We start from the raw sequence: 19091 nt of genomic DNA, 5'->3' as shown, positions 1-19091 counted from the left end.
ACAGCCAGGGGAGTCATTCTAGAACATCAGTCAAAGGAAAAAGCAGCATAGTGGTTTAGTGGGTCAGACCTGATACATTTTATTCCTTTTTTAAATAGACATGTAACTACTATTTTTTGTTCCTAGGGTCACACATACCAATTCAATGCTTACTGTCCTTACCAGGGTAGAAATTAATGTGAACCTTAAGAAATAAGTCCAATGTCTAATGTTATGCAAATACGGATTAAAATATCCTAGTTTGCCATTAATGATGATAATTATATTGAAAATATATTTTCTTTCTTACATCTACTTTCTATTTTTTATGGCTTAATATGTTAAACTATATGTGGCTTATTCACGTAATATTTATTTTTAGCATAATGGTAATATATTGTGTGCTACAATTGAAAAAGTAGCACTTTCTTTACCTTATAGAAAATTTCTAGCACTACAAATTAAATTTTACTTTTAATGATACCATAACTTTATCATAGGGATGGCTGGGTGGCTCAGCACTTGAGCCTCTGCCTTTGGGCCAGTGCATGATCCTGGAATCTTGGATCAAGTCCCGTGTCGGGTTCCCTTCGTGGAGCCTTCTTCTCCTTCTGCCTGTGTCTCTGCCTGTCTCTCTCACTGTGTCTCTCATGAATAAATAAATAAAAACCTTAAAAAATAACTTTATCATTAATAATATTTTGACAATAAAAACTAATATTTTCAATCTATTTAGTGAAATCATGGAATTTTTTGTACGTGGCAAAAAATTTTGAGATCATAACGATCATTCCCATGTTTTACAAATAAGAAGGTAGAGAGAGATTCAGAGTGCTAAACGATTTAGCCCTAATTTCCACTTACTTAATTCTTGTCAAAATTAGAAACTGAGCATTCTCTTACAGTATTTTTTATTTATTAAAAGAAAGTAATAATTAATGAAGCCATTTTGTTATCTTTTATGCACATATTATTTCTGCCATTCTTGATACACATTGTATCACCTTAGGTTTTTAGTATAATTAAGTATAGGCAGAGGAATTTTTATTTTTATGTAGAATAAAACTCTTTTGATAATCATATAGGCAAAAATGAGACTAGATTAAATTTTATCCAATTATTTTATTTAATGAACAATGGAAACCAACAATTATAAGCACTCCGTCATGTGGGTGATTACCTAATAAGTGAGTTCTCCTTGATTTTTAAAAGAACCTTAAAAAACATTTAAAATTGTGTTGACATTTTCTTACTTTATCATAGATGAGGAGCTATTCTCTGGAATGTATATAGATTTCATGGGCACAGATGCTGCTATTTTTCGAAGTTTAACCAAGAGGAATGCAGTCAGAACTGATCAACACAATTCCAAATGGCTAAGTGGTAAGAAACAGTTTATGTACCCTGAGAATCATGCTTTAAACTAATTTAATTCTATAATAAAGAAAGATTAAAAAATTAGCTGTGATGTAACAATTCTGTACTCTATGATTTTAAATATTTAGGATAAATAAATAATTGAAGTAGTCCATACTTCATATTCTAACTCTTTGTTAACCATCATGTAATTATCATAAGATATATTACAAAATAAAAATGACAATAGCATATTAAGTATGCTATTTATTTATTTAGTCTGAATTTGTCGATTTTAATTATGTCAAATCTTAAAATCTTCTTAAATTTATAACAGATATTATGACTAGGATTTTTTTGGGAACTCCTCACATTTGTTTTATACTTAGATTCTTAAATTATAAAACTGGTATATATGATTTTTAATAATTTTATTTAGTACCTAATAGAAATCATAGATATGATAACTATGATTAACACTATTCACTTGTTTCTAATTTTGGGTGGAATCACATGAAATTCACATCATGAAAGATGTTCATTTGACTTTAATGTACAGTTGCAATCAGTTCCTGCTATTTAGAAGAAGAAGAAACCACTAAGATCTTTGTCATTTCACCCTGGGGAGGATTTCTAGCTGACCCTGAATTTGGCAATTCACTTAACATTGCACAGTGAAGCATGAATCACCCAGTTTAGCGTCTTAGTTCACTGATAGACAAGCACAAGAAAGCATTGATTGTCCATTTACTTCTTCAATTTATGAGTCGAGTACATCTGGAAATGGAGTATTCTAAAACTTGTTTTGTTCTTGAAATAAGGAATCCCTCTATGTCTTCAAATGACTGCATTTTTTTCCTTGAAAAATTTCCCCTTCATTTCATATGCTGTATTTTAAGGAAAACTATTTTTCAGATCTTGGACTCCTGACTGCACATTCTGCTTCAATGAATTTGAGTTTTTATGCACTAAATTGAAAGCTATACTTTGAAAGACAACCTTTTTTTTTTTTCCCTATAAAGTGACCATTAGATTTCATGGGAAATAACTGGTAGAAACGCTTTCTAATTTTTAGAACTTCTCAGTGCATAAAGAATTTTGGCATTTACTGAGCTTTCAGAATGTATTGCAGACAGGGAAAAAAGTAGTTTAAGCTGTTAAGTTAACGGATATATTTTGTGCCACTTGACACTGCAAACAAAGTATGTTGTGTGAATACAATTCCCGCGGTTAGACTGTGCCTTTGAAAATGCAATTGTGCTTCTGTACTAAAATGGAGAAGGCATATGCCTGTGGTCTACTTAGATGAACAGTAGGTGCATCTCCATCATGAGTATAAATATAGTCTTTGTATTTTTTTCCAGAACCTATGTTTGTGGATGCACATGTCATCCCAGATGGCACAGATCCAAATGATGCTAAGGTGTACTTCTTCTTCAAAGAGAAACTGACTGACAATAGCAGAAGCACAAAACAGATTCATTCCATGATTGCTAGGATATGTCCGGTAAGTATTAAACTTGTCCTAATTTTAAAAATTCAAATTTGAATTATATGGATATGGGTTTCTTTTTTTTTTTTTTTTTTTTTTTGGCCAATAGTTTATTTTCCTACTTTTATCTATGGTTACAAATGAATGAAATATTGAGAGGAGACATTTTATTTTAATGTTTATTTACATCAATCATACGAGATAAGCTTAATTCAAGGAAAGATAGTGGTCATGATTCTGCACAAAAAATGGTTTTGTGTAATTTTTGTTTTTCCATTTAATGCATTTGCATTAAAAACAGCTAACTTAATTGTGTGTTACAAAAGAAACAGAACAATTCTTGTGAATAAAATACAGCAAAACCTCAATAAAGACAATCATTGAGAAACTGCAACAGTGATAAGTAGGAAATGCATTAGTAAAATACAGTCCTAATTATAAACAGTAAACAAAATATTCTTGTATATAAACAGTAAGCATACGTAGCAACTCAAGAAAACTCATGGTGCCCTCTCATAAAGGAGTTTTATAGGTTTGCCCTGACTTGTTTATGGCTAGCATACTTTGTGCAAAAGTGCTTCTTAAAGTGTCCAGTGTTTAAAATAGTTTATTTTTAAATATTGCAATATTCCACTGATTGTGGAGCTCATCTGCTTCTCAGTCATTTGGAACAAGGCAGGAAAGTCTGCAGAAGGGTTCCTGAAAGACTTCTGGGTATACAGGGAAAAAATCCGTAGAGACTATTTGTGAATGATCCAAATGCCTTTTTCCTGGCCCTGGCCAGAAAAAAATATATATGTAGGTATCTGATTGGAAATACTGAGGATTAAATGAATAATAGCAGAGAAATGAAGGATAGAAAATAGAACTATTAAGATACCTGGGTGGCTCAGTGGTTGAGCGTCTGCCGTTGGCTCAGGTCATGACCCCGGAGTCCTGGGATCAAGTCCTGCATTCGCCCCCCTTCCCCCCGGAGGGAGCCTGCTTCTCCCTCTGCCTGTGTCTCTGCCTCTCTCTGTGTCTCTCATGAATAAATAAATCTTAAAAATTAAAAAAAAAGTATTGAAGACCGTTTGGTATAGGTATAAACCCACTTTCCTGAACACAGTAGAATATGCAAGCTTCGCTGTATATAGTAATTTATGTTCATATTGAAAACAATGAGTTATTAAGGCAAATTAAATTATGTATTCTTCAGAACATTTTCCAAGTACTTTCATCACATACTGTTAAATTTAGAAAGCTTTAGGGCATATAAATTTCAAAACATTTTCTGTTATTATCCTACTGTAGAGAATTAATAGTATAGCTATAGCTGTTTTATAAAATGCTTTTGATCTTAAATATTCCTCCTTGTTGCTGTGCAGATATAGTTAACATTTCCACCCTCCAGATTATAACAAATCCTCAAGTAATACACATCTAAGCTGAGTTTTTTTTTTTTTAAGATTTTATTTATTTCAGAGAGAGAGAGAGAGATCACAAGCAGGGGGGCAGGCAGAGGGAGAAGCAGACTCCCTACTGAGCAGGGAGCCTGATGCAGGTGCAGGTTGGATCCCAGGACCCCGGGATCATGACCTGAGCCAGAGGCAGATGCTTAACCGACCAAGCCACCCAGTTGCCCCACTAAGCTGAATTTGTAATACACTTTAATATTTCTTTAAGCAATCTGAAGTGTGTTTTCAAAATGGTTTCAGAATGACACTGGGGGACTGCGCAGCCTTGTCAACAAGTGGACAACCTTTTTGAAAGCGAGGCTGGTGTGCTCTGTGACTGACGAAGACGGGCCTGAAACACACTTTGATGAATTAGGTACATCGATGTGAGACTGCAAAATGTTTTTGGAAAAAGAGCTTGTAAAGTTTATTTTAATAACCTCTCAGAAGAGGGTGTTTTTTCCATGAATGTTTTCAGCATCAGTAATGTGCCAATGTGAAACGATCTGGATACTGTTCATAAATTCCCTTAAGTGTTTTTTAAATGTATTTTGCCCCTGAGTGCACTACGCAAACTTTTCATTCATTGAATTCACCATGATATATGAATGAGTGTATGTACGTCCGTGTGAGAGAGAGCTGCTTGCATAATTTACATGAGTAATGATATATTTGTGCTTATCTAAAAGAATGTGCATTGCATGTATATTTAAATTCTAATATTCTGACTTGAAATCAGTTTGTATGACAATACGGCTATATATTTTTACTATTAATAGTTCATGAGCATGGGGCACCTGGGTGGCTCAGTGGGTTAAGCGTATGCCTCTGGTTTAGGTCATGATCTCGGGGTCCTGGGATTGAGTCAGGCTCCTTGCTCAGCAGAGAATCTGCTTCCCTCTCTCCCTCTGCCCTCCTCCTCATGCTCTTGCTCTCTCTCACTTCTGCTCTAAAATAAATAAATTAATTAATTAAAAAAAAACATTGTTAATGAACAGAATCGAGGTTAGATGGGAAAACATCAGAGTAGAAATGAGGCTTGTGCTCCAGTCTCAGTCCTCCTTGGTGACCCTGGGATTAAGTATCTCGGCATGTGTGACATGAGGAGGGTTATATTTTCAAGGTCAAATAAGGCCTAACAATCTGATTTCTTTCTACCGTGGCATAGTTCTCTTTATCAGAATAACTTGATACAGATTAGAGTGTCATGTTTACTAAATGCCATTTAGAAATGACTTTTATTTTGCTTTAATCCATTAAAATACAAACTGCTGGCTCTTCTCAGACTTTGAGGCAGGTGATGAGGTAAGCAATAAAAATGTATTACAATAAAGAAAAATCTACTGGTTCTAGCCATCATGGACACTGAAACGGTAGCTGATCTCTTCAAAAGCCAGCCTGTGTGCTGATCATAGAATCAAAAGTTTTTAATATCAGCTTTTCTAGAAGAAAGTTCTAAGTGTGAGTTTTGTGTTATAAGTTAGTTACACATTATTTCCCCCAAATTCTTTGCAAATATGTTTATGTTTAATGACTTAGGATATTTTAGTCTTTCTGATTTTTTTAGGGAGAGCCAGACAGTTCAGCCTTTTGTTCACATATGGAAAGGCTACTCATTATTAATTTATTGCCTAAGAGGTCCTAAATTCATTGTGAATTTAAAATAAATACATCTTTCTTTGTATTTCCCAGCAAGAAACTTATTTGCAAAAAAGTCACTAAATTCAGATTTTTCCTGTAACTGTAACAATTGATTATTAACCGGGCTTTCCTACCGGAGATCTACTTCCACATTCTGTTATGTATTAATGAGCCTTCCTACCTATACCTTTGTCTTTGCCTTAATATACTTTAAACTTTTTGTCATTGAGGGAATTATCAATTAAATAAAAACATCACTAGCAATTTTGACCATAAGCCAAAAATGTTTTATTTTATGTAAAGAAAAAAAGTCACCTTGAAAGAGTTTTCTTCCACATTCCAACTTCTAACCCCAGGTCAAAAAGAAATTGTGATTTGTAATACTTTTTGAATTTGAAAAAGTAATATATTGTCATTAAAGTATATTTAGAAAATGCAGGAAAAAGGGACTCCTGGATGTCTCAGTCAGCTGTGTCCGACTTGTGATTTTGGCTCAGGTCGTGATCTCATAGGTCGTGAGATGGAGCCCCCATTGGGTTCCATGCTGAACAGGGAGTCTGCTTGATATTCTCTCTGTCCCCCTCCCTCTGCCCCCCCCAAAATAAATACATAAATCTTAGAAAAAAAAGGAAATGCAGAAAAAAGAAGACATCTTTCTAGAACTCTGCTAACCAGAGACACTCACTGGTAAGCTTATTGTATCCTGGCGTACAGTTTCACAGTTCACGTGGTTTTAGTCTATAATATATACCTTTGTGCGTTTTCCACTTAATAGTACTTCATTAGCATGAATTCCATAAGTTTGCAGTCTTTATAAATCCCTTTAGTGTTTGTATAGTATTTTATTGCCTGATGTCACGGAGTTCATGGAGTTGTTTCCAGATTATAATGATGCTGTGAGAATATCTTACTCAGTAATACTTTCCATAGTTGAATTTATTTTATTAGGATAAATTTTTAAATATACAGTTAATATTTGGGAACTTTAAAAGAATGACATCTTCCTTTTTTAGAGGATGTGTTTCTGCTGGAAACTGATAACCCAAGGACAACACTAGTGTATGGCATTTTTACAACATCAAGGTAATTATTAAACAATTACAGCTTATGGGTTAAACAATAAACTTTATTGAGTAATAGTAATTATTATAAAACATTCTTTTGAACTTTTAATTTTAGATAGCATTCAGAGTGTAACTGTCCTGTTTTATTACTTTTGCCTGATTACCAAAATATATTTAAGCTGAACTAACATTTTCAAAATAGTTTTGAACAGAGTGTTTATAATGATTATATGCTATCTTTCTCAAAGAAAGGAAGATATGAATTAAAATGCAGGAATAAAGTATATAAGGTATTTTGTTTTAAGGAAGTAATATGAGGATTCATGTTTCACCTAAAACTTTTGATATTTCTGTTGAAATAAGTTTTACTTCTGGAGTGATCTAAAATGATGATCATTTAGAAACTAATAGAATATCGCATCAGTTTTCACATTCCATATGATAGTATTTCATTTATCTGAAAATAGGTTTAATATTTTCTAACTTCTCTGGGATGCCCAATCTCAACTGTCATGTATTTCAAGAAAACTTGCCATATTCTCACCCTTTCCTCCCCATATTTCTGTTTACTCATGTTACACTGGGAATGTTACTCGGAATGCAACACAATACTCAAGCTGGGGCATGGCCAATGCAGAATGTAATGGGTCCCCTTTATTAGACAATCAATTATAAGGCCAAAACTTGGAGCTTTTAGCATCATTCTCTTCTAGTGGGGCAAACACAGCATAATCATAAACTGTAATGGGCCATTCACAGTAAAAGAAAATGGCAGGGATATTGATTATAAATCATATTTACACTTGCCCTATAAAATCTGTAAAAAGATGCCCTTTAGGATGAACAATTTAACTCCTGTTCTAATAGAGAAAGTAGTCCTGATTTAACTCACAAAGAATTGAACAAACTGAAATGAACCAAAGTCTTTAAAAAGTTGTTTCAAAAAACCATTTTTATAATGTTTGTTTTCCCCAATAGCATTTTGAAAAATTCAGAATTGTCATTTTTGACCTGTGATCCTAATGATTAATTAATATATTTTGCTTTTTTCAATGGGCATCTAAGTTTTCCATTAGGCATCTAATTTAGGAGATACCTAGAAGTCAGAACTGTTTCTGTCAATCTGCCTTATTGACAATAGTCATAGTTTTTAATAAGGATCTAAACAAATTCTATGAGATTTTATTGACAATATAATGAATCTCTTTTGTACCTTATTGGGTTTTGGGGTTTTTTCCTGTCATTAACAGGGAAAATACATAAAACTATGATAACAGATTTTTCTAGTTACTATTTAGGACAAATGTAAGAACATTCTCACATTAAAATCATCTTAAGACAAAGAGATTCCATTTCTCTTAATGAGACTTATTTCTCTGAGTTAAATTATCATAGATTGTACTGACAGTGACTTAGAATTCAAATTCATATTTTTTAATAAATCATCAATTGATTTTTTTGTTGTTAAGATAAACTAGTTAAAAACTTTTTTGACTTGTCCTATATTTTGGAAACAATAACTCTCTTTATTTTTTTATTTTTTAAATATTTTAAATTTTTATTTATTTTTTTATAATAACTCTTCTATAACTTATTACTATGTTCTACCTCCATGGATGACTTAAATGTTTTAATGCCATGTGTACCAATGGTTTATTTCAAAATAATAGAAGTTTTTTGGCTTTATAATGCGCACTGTAACATTCAAGTTTTCCATGATGACTTATATCAACTTTTTATCACTAACTTTACCATCTATTTTTTTAAAATTGTATTTAAAAGTAAAAAAAAAAAGAAAAAAGTAGGATAATGGATCTCTTTCTGTTTTGTTTTTATAGCTCAGTTTTTAAAGGCTCGGCAGTGTGTGTGTATCATTTATCTGATATACAGACTGTGTTTAATGGGCCTTTTGCCCACAAAGAAGGGCCCAATCATCAGCTGATTTCCTATCAGGGTAGAATTCCATATCCTCGCCCTGGAACTGTAAGTATCTAAGAAAGTTTCTTTGTTATTTTGCTTTTTAAAAAATATATATATATGTAATTTAACAAGAAATGAATGGCATATTGATAATTATTAAATACAGCCATAGACCTACTGATATACTCATTTTAATTTTTCAGGTCATGGTTTCTCACATTTTGGATTTTACAAATAGATCCTCTACAATTTTTTCTAAGTACTATTACTAGTAAAATCTCCCAGATTTCAAAACAACTATATATGTTAAACACAACAGAGATATTTCCTAATTTTATTGGCATAAAAGCCATAGCTTAGAAAGTGTTAACATTTTGGTCGCAGCCTAAAAGAATTTGAAAGCTAGTTGCTTTTTACAACCCTTCCTAATATTAATGAAGCTCACCTGTTTTAATAAAGAAGTAATCATACAAAAAATAATTTAGCAATAAAACATATATAGATCTTTCAATTTTAAGGTATATACTTAGGGATATATTAAAAATTATATACTGTGTATTTCTCAAACAAAGTAGTATGTGTAGACAAACACAATGGGGATCCCTGGGTGACTCAGCAATTTAGCACTGCCTTCAGCCCAGGGCGTGACCTTGGGGTCCCAGGATCGAGTCCCACGTGGGGCTCCCTGCATGGAGCCTGCTTCTCCCTCTGCCTGTGTCTTGGCCTCTCTTTCTCTCTCTCTCTCTCTCTCTTTCTCTCTCTCTCTCTCTCTGTCTCTTATGAATAGATAAATAAAATCTTTTAAAAAATACAATGAAAGTGATGTTATAATTCAATAAAATATTTATGAACTATAAAGTTTTGAGGTATACAGGATACCCATGTTTCATAACATTAGCAGTATTAAGAAGTACTTTGAAAACTAACTTTTCCAGCTGAAGTTGTAGGCAGTGCACTGACAGATTGGACTTGAAGTTTTTCTAGGACTACAATAATCATAGTCCTACTATATATTTTTTATTTGGCCCATTATGATGCTTTATTGAATTCTAGAATATTGATTAGTTTTGATCTCTATAAAATGTCCTATGGTACGCTGAGAAGAGACAATCAAGAGGAATATAATTTTCTTATATTTTTGCATTTCATAGAATATATTTATAAAATGGGGTGGATGTGAATAAAAAGAATGGTATTATGAAAAATAATCAAAAGATAGTTAAAATATTGTTTTCTTGAAATGTCTCTGTTTCCTTTTTCCTTAAATACGAAATTCCCTCTACCAATGTGCTTTCAGATATTCACCCTATGTAATTTTTATTGTTTATTCCTTTTATTTTTGTCTTATTATCAGAGTTTATTTGCAGTGTATTATTCAGTCCTTTATTTTCTCCTCATCTTAAATATACTGCTGTCAATTTTCTTTAAAAAATAAGAAAAATAGTTTTGTAAACCTCTAAACCTATTTATTCAAAATTGAAAGAGATCAAATTTGGTTCCCTGGCTAGGAAGCACAAAGATTAATCATTGATACATCTTTTATAGGAATAATTAAAATTTAATTAGCTGGAAAGATTATCATCATTGCTCTTTACCTATGAAACAATTAAATTTGAAAAAGCCACGCTTAATCATGGCTGGGGACAAAGTCCTATCATACAATTCACAGTCTCCTTTTACATGATCTCCCTTTGATACAGCTCAACAGAAAGTGGAAAAATACTTAATTATTTTGGGCAACACAAGCAAAATATCAACAGATATATTGACGCTAGGGCACCTCAACTTGGAGTGTGTTGGATAAGAAGCAGAGATTACATAAAAGAAGTGAAAGTGAAGAGGAACGTGAACAATTTTCAGATTCCATTATAACTCACAGCTCTCATTAATTCATCCAGTGTAGTTCATGCATTCCCAGGTGACTCACTGATAACCTATTCAAGAATAAATCTTATTTTTGAGAATTACTTGCTACTTGAAGTTGACCAAGTCATTACATCATCTTAATACAGAAAATTTACAAGTGATTGTGACTGTGTATGCTTTCATTAATTATTTTTTTAACAACATACATTTGGGATTAGTATAGGAATAGTTTGTCGGTAAACTCAACAAAATTCTATTTCCCAAGTATTACCTTAAGAGAAATTTCCCAGATTAAAAAACAAACAAACCAAGAAAAAAATGGATAAAAGAGAGCCACCCTAATAGAATCAGGTTTGAGGCCTTAGAGCCTCAACGAGTATGTATGGAGTGAGTTTATACCCAGCTTATAAGAGTAGATTCTGTGCACCTCATCTCAAGTAAGGATTCACAGTAGTGACTTGAGAGCACCATGGTGACAGTAGTTACAGTTTGAAGTTGACAAGTATTACAAATCATTGTAATAGGGCAGCCCGGGTGGCTCAGTCGTTTAGCGCCGCCTTCAGCCCAGGGTGCGATTCCTGAAGACCCGGGATCGAGTCCCCCGTTGGGCTCCCTGCATGGAGCCTGCTTCTCCCTCTGCCTCTCTCTCTCTCTCTCTCTGTCTCTCATGAATAAATAAATAAAATCTTAAAAAACAAACAAAAAAACCAAATCATTGTAATAAATTGACAAAAAATTACATTTTTTTTTTCCTGAAGAAAAGCCACCCCTGTTCTCAATGCTAGTCAGACTCTTCACCCAAATGACAGTTCAAAAAGACTCTCAGGAATCATATTGAGAAAACCACTCATGTCAAATAGCAATTATTCTACATAAAATGTGAGAATGGATAAACCCCTTTTAGTAAAACAAAATAAACCAATGTTAAATTAGAAAATTCTGCTAATAGTCCCACTTTTCACTATTTCCAAGTTCCTAAGGATAAGCATGCTTTTTTTTTTTTTTTCTGCTGTAAAGCAGTGTGGTATAAGCCAGGGCTTAGTAATACACATCTGGAGCTGACTCCATGAAATAAAGGGAGTAGTCAGTACTTGAGACATATTTCTATAATGTGGTTTCTTACATCTGGTGCTGAGACCAGAGCAGCTCCCTTCAATAAAAAAATTGTCAAATGAGTGATCCTTAGGGAGTGAAACAGGCAGGGTGGAGGAAGACCTCTGGAACCCCTTCTGGAAAGCATACCTCCCAGAAAATTTGGTCCCTCCACCCTTCGCTGAGCAACACACCATGAAGGCTCAGCTGTCTGACTCAGATGGCCAGGCTTCCAGGGTTTAATATCCCATCGATATAGCAGGAAGACCTACAGCCAAGTGACCCAAAGCATTCTCTCTTTTCTGGGTTAAAAATGTTGCTTCTGAAGTCTTCCTGTGAAGAATTAACTGTGACTGCTGTACTTTATTTCCCTACACAGTAGTCCAGTTGCCCGGTCAACCTCATAAATACATGACTGGATTCTTAAAAAAAATGACAGGGCCAGAAATTGTATACCCTCACTCTAATGTTTCCCGTAGGTGATTCTTTTAAAGCAGAGTTGATAGCTTTGTTAGCAAACTGCCCCAACTAGCAAGCCCAAGTCAGTGGGAAGAAGCCTGCCAATTGTGTCATAATGTTTTTCCATAAGTAATTCAAGTTTGTGGAAGAAACAGGACACCTTTGGTATGTTGCAAAGGGCAGCCAAAGACTGCAGATTCTCTCTGTGGCTGAGCTAACATATTACATTATTCTGTTGCAATGTGTATAAAGCTTCTGTAGAAAGTTGTTTTGCTTATACTATCCTGCTTAAAGCAGAACCCAATTAAAGTGTTCTGTTTTAATATCTATTTATAAGTGGACCAGAACCATCTGCCTTAATCTTGCTTTGAACAGTTCTGATACCTCTTCACAGCAAACGAACACAGAAAATTCATGACCCACATAGTTAGTGGTGGCATGAAAAAGAGAACTTTATTGCTGGCACTTCTGTTGATTCCACACATCTTTGGGTGGTTCTTACATTAGAAGTATTTCTAGTCTTCATAGACGTTTAAAGCATTGTTAGGGAAGTTTACAATAAAATTAAGTAAGACATGTAGACATGAAAAGTTCATTACATGTTTCATATCATTATTCGAGACATGAATAAAATAGACGATAAATACTATCGAAGTCTAGATGAGACAGAGACTTTTGTAGGATAGCCTTGTCCTGAGAAGGCATATAAAAAATATGAGATTGAGTTGGCCCTGAAGACAGTCAGATATGAATAATTTGGGTGGGGAAAGAATGCTCTTCTAGACAAAGGTTACAGCTTACATTATAAGGCAAAGGTGGAAATTAACAAGGGAGTTCTAGAAGCTCCCCCTGAGCTAGTAGGACTGGAGCAAAGCACTCTTGTCAGCAGTGAGGGATAAATGAAAGTAAAATGTGGACCAAGTGGTGCATAAGTACACGTCCTCAGCTATATAACTCTCTGGGCTTTAAATAAAGGACCTAGATTACTAAGGGTTTAAGCATGAGCTCAGTTTCTCTCAGAATACAAGTTTCAAAGACCAATGCCAGAAACTAACCCAGATTCTGGAATGCCATTTATTCATGTCCGTGTATTTATTCATACACCACTCATCTTTCAAGTGTTAGGTCAAGCTCCCCTTGACCATGTCAGTCACTCCTTCTCTGACTAGTTTTGCTTTGCTTTTCTGCAGTCTTTAACCTCAACTCCTACCTTTCTTTTGAGCATTATGACCCAGCAATGCCCCACATTATAGTTTCTTAAATATTCTAAATTTTTGTTCTACCTCTAAGCCTTTCCACCAACTCAGAAAGCCTTAAGTTCTCTGCTCTATTCTGAATTCATTTAAAAAATATTGGCTCTTAACCATATATGGCAATTGATCATGAATCAAGATTTGATATTTATTTTATATTTGTCTTAAATTATCATTATATGCCTTGTTATTTTGCTTTGAATATGCCCATCTTTCAAGAATCTTATGTCTACAAGATAATGGTGGCTTCTTATACTTGTGTCTTCGATTGGACATATCAAAATGCTTTTTGAATAAAAACATGCACAAGGAGGGATGCCTGGGTGATCAGCAGTTGGGTGTCTGCCTTTGGCTCAGGGTGTGGTCCCGGCATCCTGGGATCAAGTCCCACGTCAGGCTCCTTGCGTGGAGCCTGCTTCTCCCTCTGCCTGTATCTCTGCCTCTCTCTGTGTGTGTATCTTTCAAGGATAAATACATAAAATCTTAAAAAAAAATAAGTGTCCAAGGTATAGCTACATGAATTAAGATATGAGTATATTAATACTGAAAACTAAGATCATGGATGTGAGATTTAGGAGCATCGGAGGATGGCGGGTGTCAAGAATAGCTAAAAATAGGAAAGAAATTAGGTTGAGGGCAACAATTGCTGATACTTCCTTAACATGGCATTGTTATTGTTCCTAGCATTTCACCCAACACTTTAGTAATCAAAACACTTAAAATGTCTTTACTCAAAAAAGGAGTGCTTATCACTGCTCGATAAACAGAAAGCTAGAACTGGAAAAAAAAAAAAAAAAAACAGCTTAAAGGAGAAGTTTAACCCAAACTACTTAATGACTATTTGTAGAGTTCAGCCTTCTGAAGAATGAGACACCAGCCTCATTCAGGGACAGAGGCTTTATTTTATGATAGTTTGTGGATGTTCTATTATCTTGAGATCTCAGTACACAAGTTTTCACATTCACAAGATGAGGGATAAGTTCATGAATTTTATTTATACTTGGTAATGTTACACTGAGCAAACTCAGAAGTCCAGAGAGAGAATCTGCAAAGGGTAATCCATTTTTATTCTTGTCACCATCATTGTCATTCATCCTGTGTCTTATCTGCAAAGTTTATGCCATGAATCAATTGAGAAAATTAATTCTTGTCAAAAAGATTTATTTTGTGATTTCGAAAATACTCCTACCAGGAAACATTTGTTTCTAAGCAAGAAGTTCATAAAACTAAAGTCCCTAATGGGGGACACTTGAATGAACATAAAATAACTGATTTGAGTTGATCTGTTTGGGTTACCTATTTAATAAGTATACTTTTGTGCACATGAGACATAATTTTTAACTGAATTTAAATTAAGTAAAGCCCAGAAACTAGACACTTATAATTTAATGACCTTATCACACCTGAAAGTAATTGCTAACTGGAAATTATATAAATTGCCTAGTAATATATGCTAACTTTGGATCTTTGGCACTTACAAATGAGAATGTTTGCAAATATTTAAGGAGATTTCTCAGCTTAGCAAACCATAATTAGTGGTGTTTTATGAGGAGCTGGGTTGCCTATGCATTTGTTCTTTCCATTTTTTCACTCAGTGAGCAATGTGTTTCCCTTTTTCCACTTTGTGTGAAGAATGAGGGTAGAGAACACCCATAATTCTACACTTTCCCGAAGTATGGAACACATCCATCATTTTAGAATACCATCAAATGAAATTCTTTCTCCCCATTTGGTCTTTTTTTGTGGGCAATTTATAAACATGTATATTTAAAGATAATGCTTTTTCCTAAAAGAAAAGCATATGAGCCCCAGATGAAAGTCGCTTGATGGGGTAATGAATCAGAGGCTTAGTTTTATTACTTGTCTCATTATCTCTCCTTAGTGAAGTCATTTAATTGCTCCCTGTGCCTTTCTATAAAAAGAGAACTATATTTACTGGTCCTGCAAAAAGTTCTAGTAATGTTAACTGGTCAAAGTGAGTCTAAAAATTGCCTTCAGTATGATACAGTCTAAGTGAGTGAGGCAATATTAATAATTTGCTGAGAGTTATTTGCAAACGTGGGTCTGCCCAACGATACTGGTCCAGAGGCACTAACCTTGTGGGATAATTGTTGCAAGGATTTAACCTACAAGTCACCATGTCTTTTGGGTCCCTAACGTTGCTTTTCTCTTTTTACATGGGGGTTAACATTGTAATTTTGGCAGATTTCACATAAAATTCCACATTTCTACCTTCCGTTGAAATCTGGCCACACTAGGCTTATATTCCTGCATAGGAGCAATAGCTAGAAATGAGTATTCATTGCCAGTTTGGAATAAGGCATAACTTTCCAGTTTATTACTGTCCCCATTACACCCTACAGTTTGCTACAGATGTTGTATCCTTTGCTATTGATCAGAAAGTTTGCTTTGTTGCTTTCCTTTACCTTTTACCTCTCATAAGAGAATAAATGAAAACTAGAACAGAAGTGCTTTTCTTTCAAGAAAATATGGCATTGAATACCTGAGTATTTTTGCTTTTGAAAGTTGAAATATTGTCAGGTATTTAATAGGATTACACAAATAGTGTGTGTATATGTTAAAGATTATACCCAACAGTTTTGCTTGTATAACTTAACCAGATCCTATTAGTGGATAAGTTTGCATTCCAAGCTCCAGCAGCTCCCAGCCTACCCCTGAGCTTGGCCTCAGATGCCCTATAAATGGAATCCTCTCCCCAGAAGCCCTTGTTATACCTCCTTTCCAGAACTACTGAAGCTGTCCAGCAGTCCTTTTTCAGATCTTATTATTGCTTTCTAGTTGTCTCTTTGAACTTGAAGCTCTGAATCTTTCCTCTCCTGGACAGAATCGAGGCTCCTGTTTCATACAGCCCTGAACCAAAATTGAATGCCAGCTGTAATAGAGTAAATCACTTGTTAAATTATCCTTTGTTGAATATCTACTATTTGTCAGCTTTGTTATATATAGGCCCCAGAGTGAAACAATGAACAAAATATAACCAGTCAAGGACAACATGTAGCTTACATTCTAGAGGGAGAAACAGGCAGTAAACACACAAGCAACTAATACATAATATTCAGCTAGGTAAATAGAGCTGTGAAAAAAAATAATCCATCAGGTTAAGGAGATAGAGAGTGGAGATAGAGATGGGGAGCTATTTTTATGTGTGTCGCCACTTTTAAAGAAGTGACTTTTGAACTGAGAGCTGAATGAGGTAACAGGGAAAACCATGGAGTTATCTGGAGAAGCATATTTCAAGTGCCAAGGTCCTGGAGGGGGAGCATGCTTGAGCCTCAAGAACAGTGAGAACTGGGGATCCCTAGGTGGCTCAGTGGATTAGCGCCTGCCTTTGGCCCAGGGTGTGCTCCTGGAGTCCCAGGATCTGGTCCCGCATGGAGCTTCCCTGCATGGAGCCTGCTTCTCCCTCTGCCTGTGTCTCTGCCTCTCTCTCTCTCTCTCTCTGTGTCTCTCATGAATAAATAAATGAAATCTTAAAAAAAAAAAAAAAAAAAAAAAAAAACAGTGAGAACTACTTAGGGCAATGGTAGATGCAGACCAGACATGCAGGGATCGGTAGGCCATGCTAAGCTGTTGTAATTTTATTCCAAAGATAATGAAAGTCACAGAAGTCTTGTCTAGAGGGGAATGGTCAGGTCTAATTTACCACACCGAAGCCAAGCTCCAACTCCAGAGATCCCTCTTGGGAGGAGGGAATCAGATGGAATAAAAACTCTTGCCCATTAGAGTTCTGATTGAATTTGATAACGATTAGCTATGTTAGCCAGTAACAGCATTAGATTTTATCCACAAGATTTTTTTTTTTTACCCTAACAACATTGTTTCAGGCACAAAATAAGAATAGAAAAGAGAGGGGTGGAAAGGTAAGAAGTTATAGACAGAATGGCATCAACTGTTCTCTGAAAACAACTGGAGCAGGACAAGTGGACTTAGCCTTGCTCAAATGGTCAAATTGGGTATATTTTTAATTCGGTTTCTATAGATAGTTGTATGTACAGTCTTGCTGTTTTCTCCTCAATGGAGAGCAAGTAGAGATGGTCCCCACTTGGGATGGTTCATCTCATGGTTTTTTTTTTTTTTTTTTTTTTTTTGACTTTATGATGGCTGGTGCAAAAACAGTACACATTAAGCAGAAACTGTACTTTGAATACTTAATCTTGCTCTTTTCCCAGGCTAGTGATTTGTGACACGATCCCCTCTCATGATGCTGGGTTAGGCAGAGAGCTGCAACTCCTAGACAGCTATGTGATCACAAAGGTCAACAGCTCCTATTCTTAAATCATTCTGTTTTCCACTATTAATACAGTATTTTAAAAAATTGCATGAGCAATTCAACACTTTATTATAAAATAGCATTTGTGTTACATGATTTCTGTCTAACTGTAGGCTAATATAAGTGCTCTGAGTGTATTTAAGGTGGGCTCAGCTAAGCTATGATGTTAGGTAGGTTAAGGGTATCACATGCATTTTTAACTTATGGTATTTCCAATTTACAACAAATTTATCAGGATTTAAACCCATCATAAGTCAAGGAGGAGCTGCACTTAAGACAGCTTAAGCTTCTAAGTATTTTGAAAAGTAGGACCTTTAGTGATAACCTTTGAAAAGTTATCACTAAAGTGAAGTAACTATTTACTAACTTGGTTCTTTTTAAAATGTTTTATTAGTGCCCAGGAGGAGCATTTACACCCAACATGCGGACTACTAAGGAGTTTCCAGATGATGTTGTCACTTTTATCCGAAACCATCCCCTCATGTACAATTCTGTATACCCAATCCACAGAAGGCCTTTGATTGTTCGCATAGGCACCGATTACAAGTACACAAAGATAGCTGTGGATCGAGTGAATGCTGCTGACGGTAGATACCATGTCTTGTTTCTTGGCACAGGTAAGCATTTGAGCTCAAACTATCCTGCAATGTGCAGTAAAGGAGTTTCATAAGTAAGGACCGTAATATTGGAACCAGAGAGACTCCAATGTTGATTTCTTCAAAATCCTTTCTTCGTGGGGTTATTGTGAGGAACAAATGGGTTAATATATGTAAAGCACCTAGAACAGTTGCTGGCACATATAATAGAGAAAGATAATAATTATGAGCTGAAAGAAAAGATGGGAAGAAATCTTAAGTATGTAAGTGTGTCTCTCAACTGAAGCAAATTCTGCAACTTCTTAACAGATACATGGAGCCATTTTCCAAGCGATCATGATAATGATAGATAGTTCTAGATGACATTTAAGGGTAAATTTAATAACAAATACAAATAACTTTTTTGAAAATATTAACGGTGGTATTTTAATATATTCACAAACCATAGTTTGCCAATTTTAATAGACTGAGTGAAAAATACTCTTGTTTATAAATCTATATGAATGTGAAATGACTGGCTCTATAGCAGGGGTCCTCAAAATGTGTTCCCCAGACCAACAAAATCAGTTATTACCCAAGAACTTATTAGAAATGCAAAGTTTAGGTCCCCAGTCCAGAAACTCTAGAGATAAGACCCAGCCATCTG

General features: G+C 34.8%; 1 protein-coding gene across 2 annotated transcripts in view; it reads left to right on the top strand.

Moving 5' to 3' along the window:
* The window catches only part of SEMA3C (semaphorin 3C), a 192490-nt gene that overhangs the window by 108922 nt on the left and 64477 nt on the right, over positions 1-19091 (top strand). For both annotated transcript variants that reach the window (XM_055301023.1, XM_055301024.1), the window contains exons 7-12: positions 1243-1362; positions 2700-2842; positions 4525-4639; positions 6918-6987; positions 8807-8951; positions 18244-18466. In XM_055301023.1, the coding sequence (XP_055156998.1) occupies positions 1243-1362; positions 2700-2842; positions 4525-4639; positions 6918-6987; positions 8807-8951; positions 18244-18466 (816 nt within the window). The remainder of the gene's footprint in view (positions 1-1242; positions 1363-2699; positions 2843-4524; positions 4640-6917; positions 6988-8806; positions 8952-18243; positions 18467-19091) is intronic.

The sequence above is a fragment of the Nyctereutes procyonoides genome, unplaced genomic scaffold, assembly GCF_905146905.1.
Source record: "Nyctereutes procyonoides isolate TBG_1078 unplaced genomic scaffold, NYPRO_anot_genome, whole genome shotgun sequence".
NCBI lineage: Eukaryota > Metazoa > Chordata > Mammalia > Carnivora > Canidae > Nyctereutes > Nyctereutes procyonoides.
This window is presented reverse-complemented; position numbering and strand designations above follow the sequence as displayed.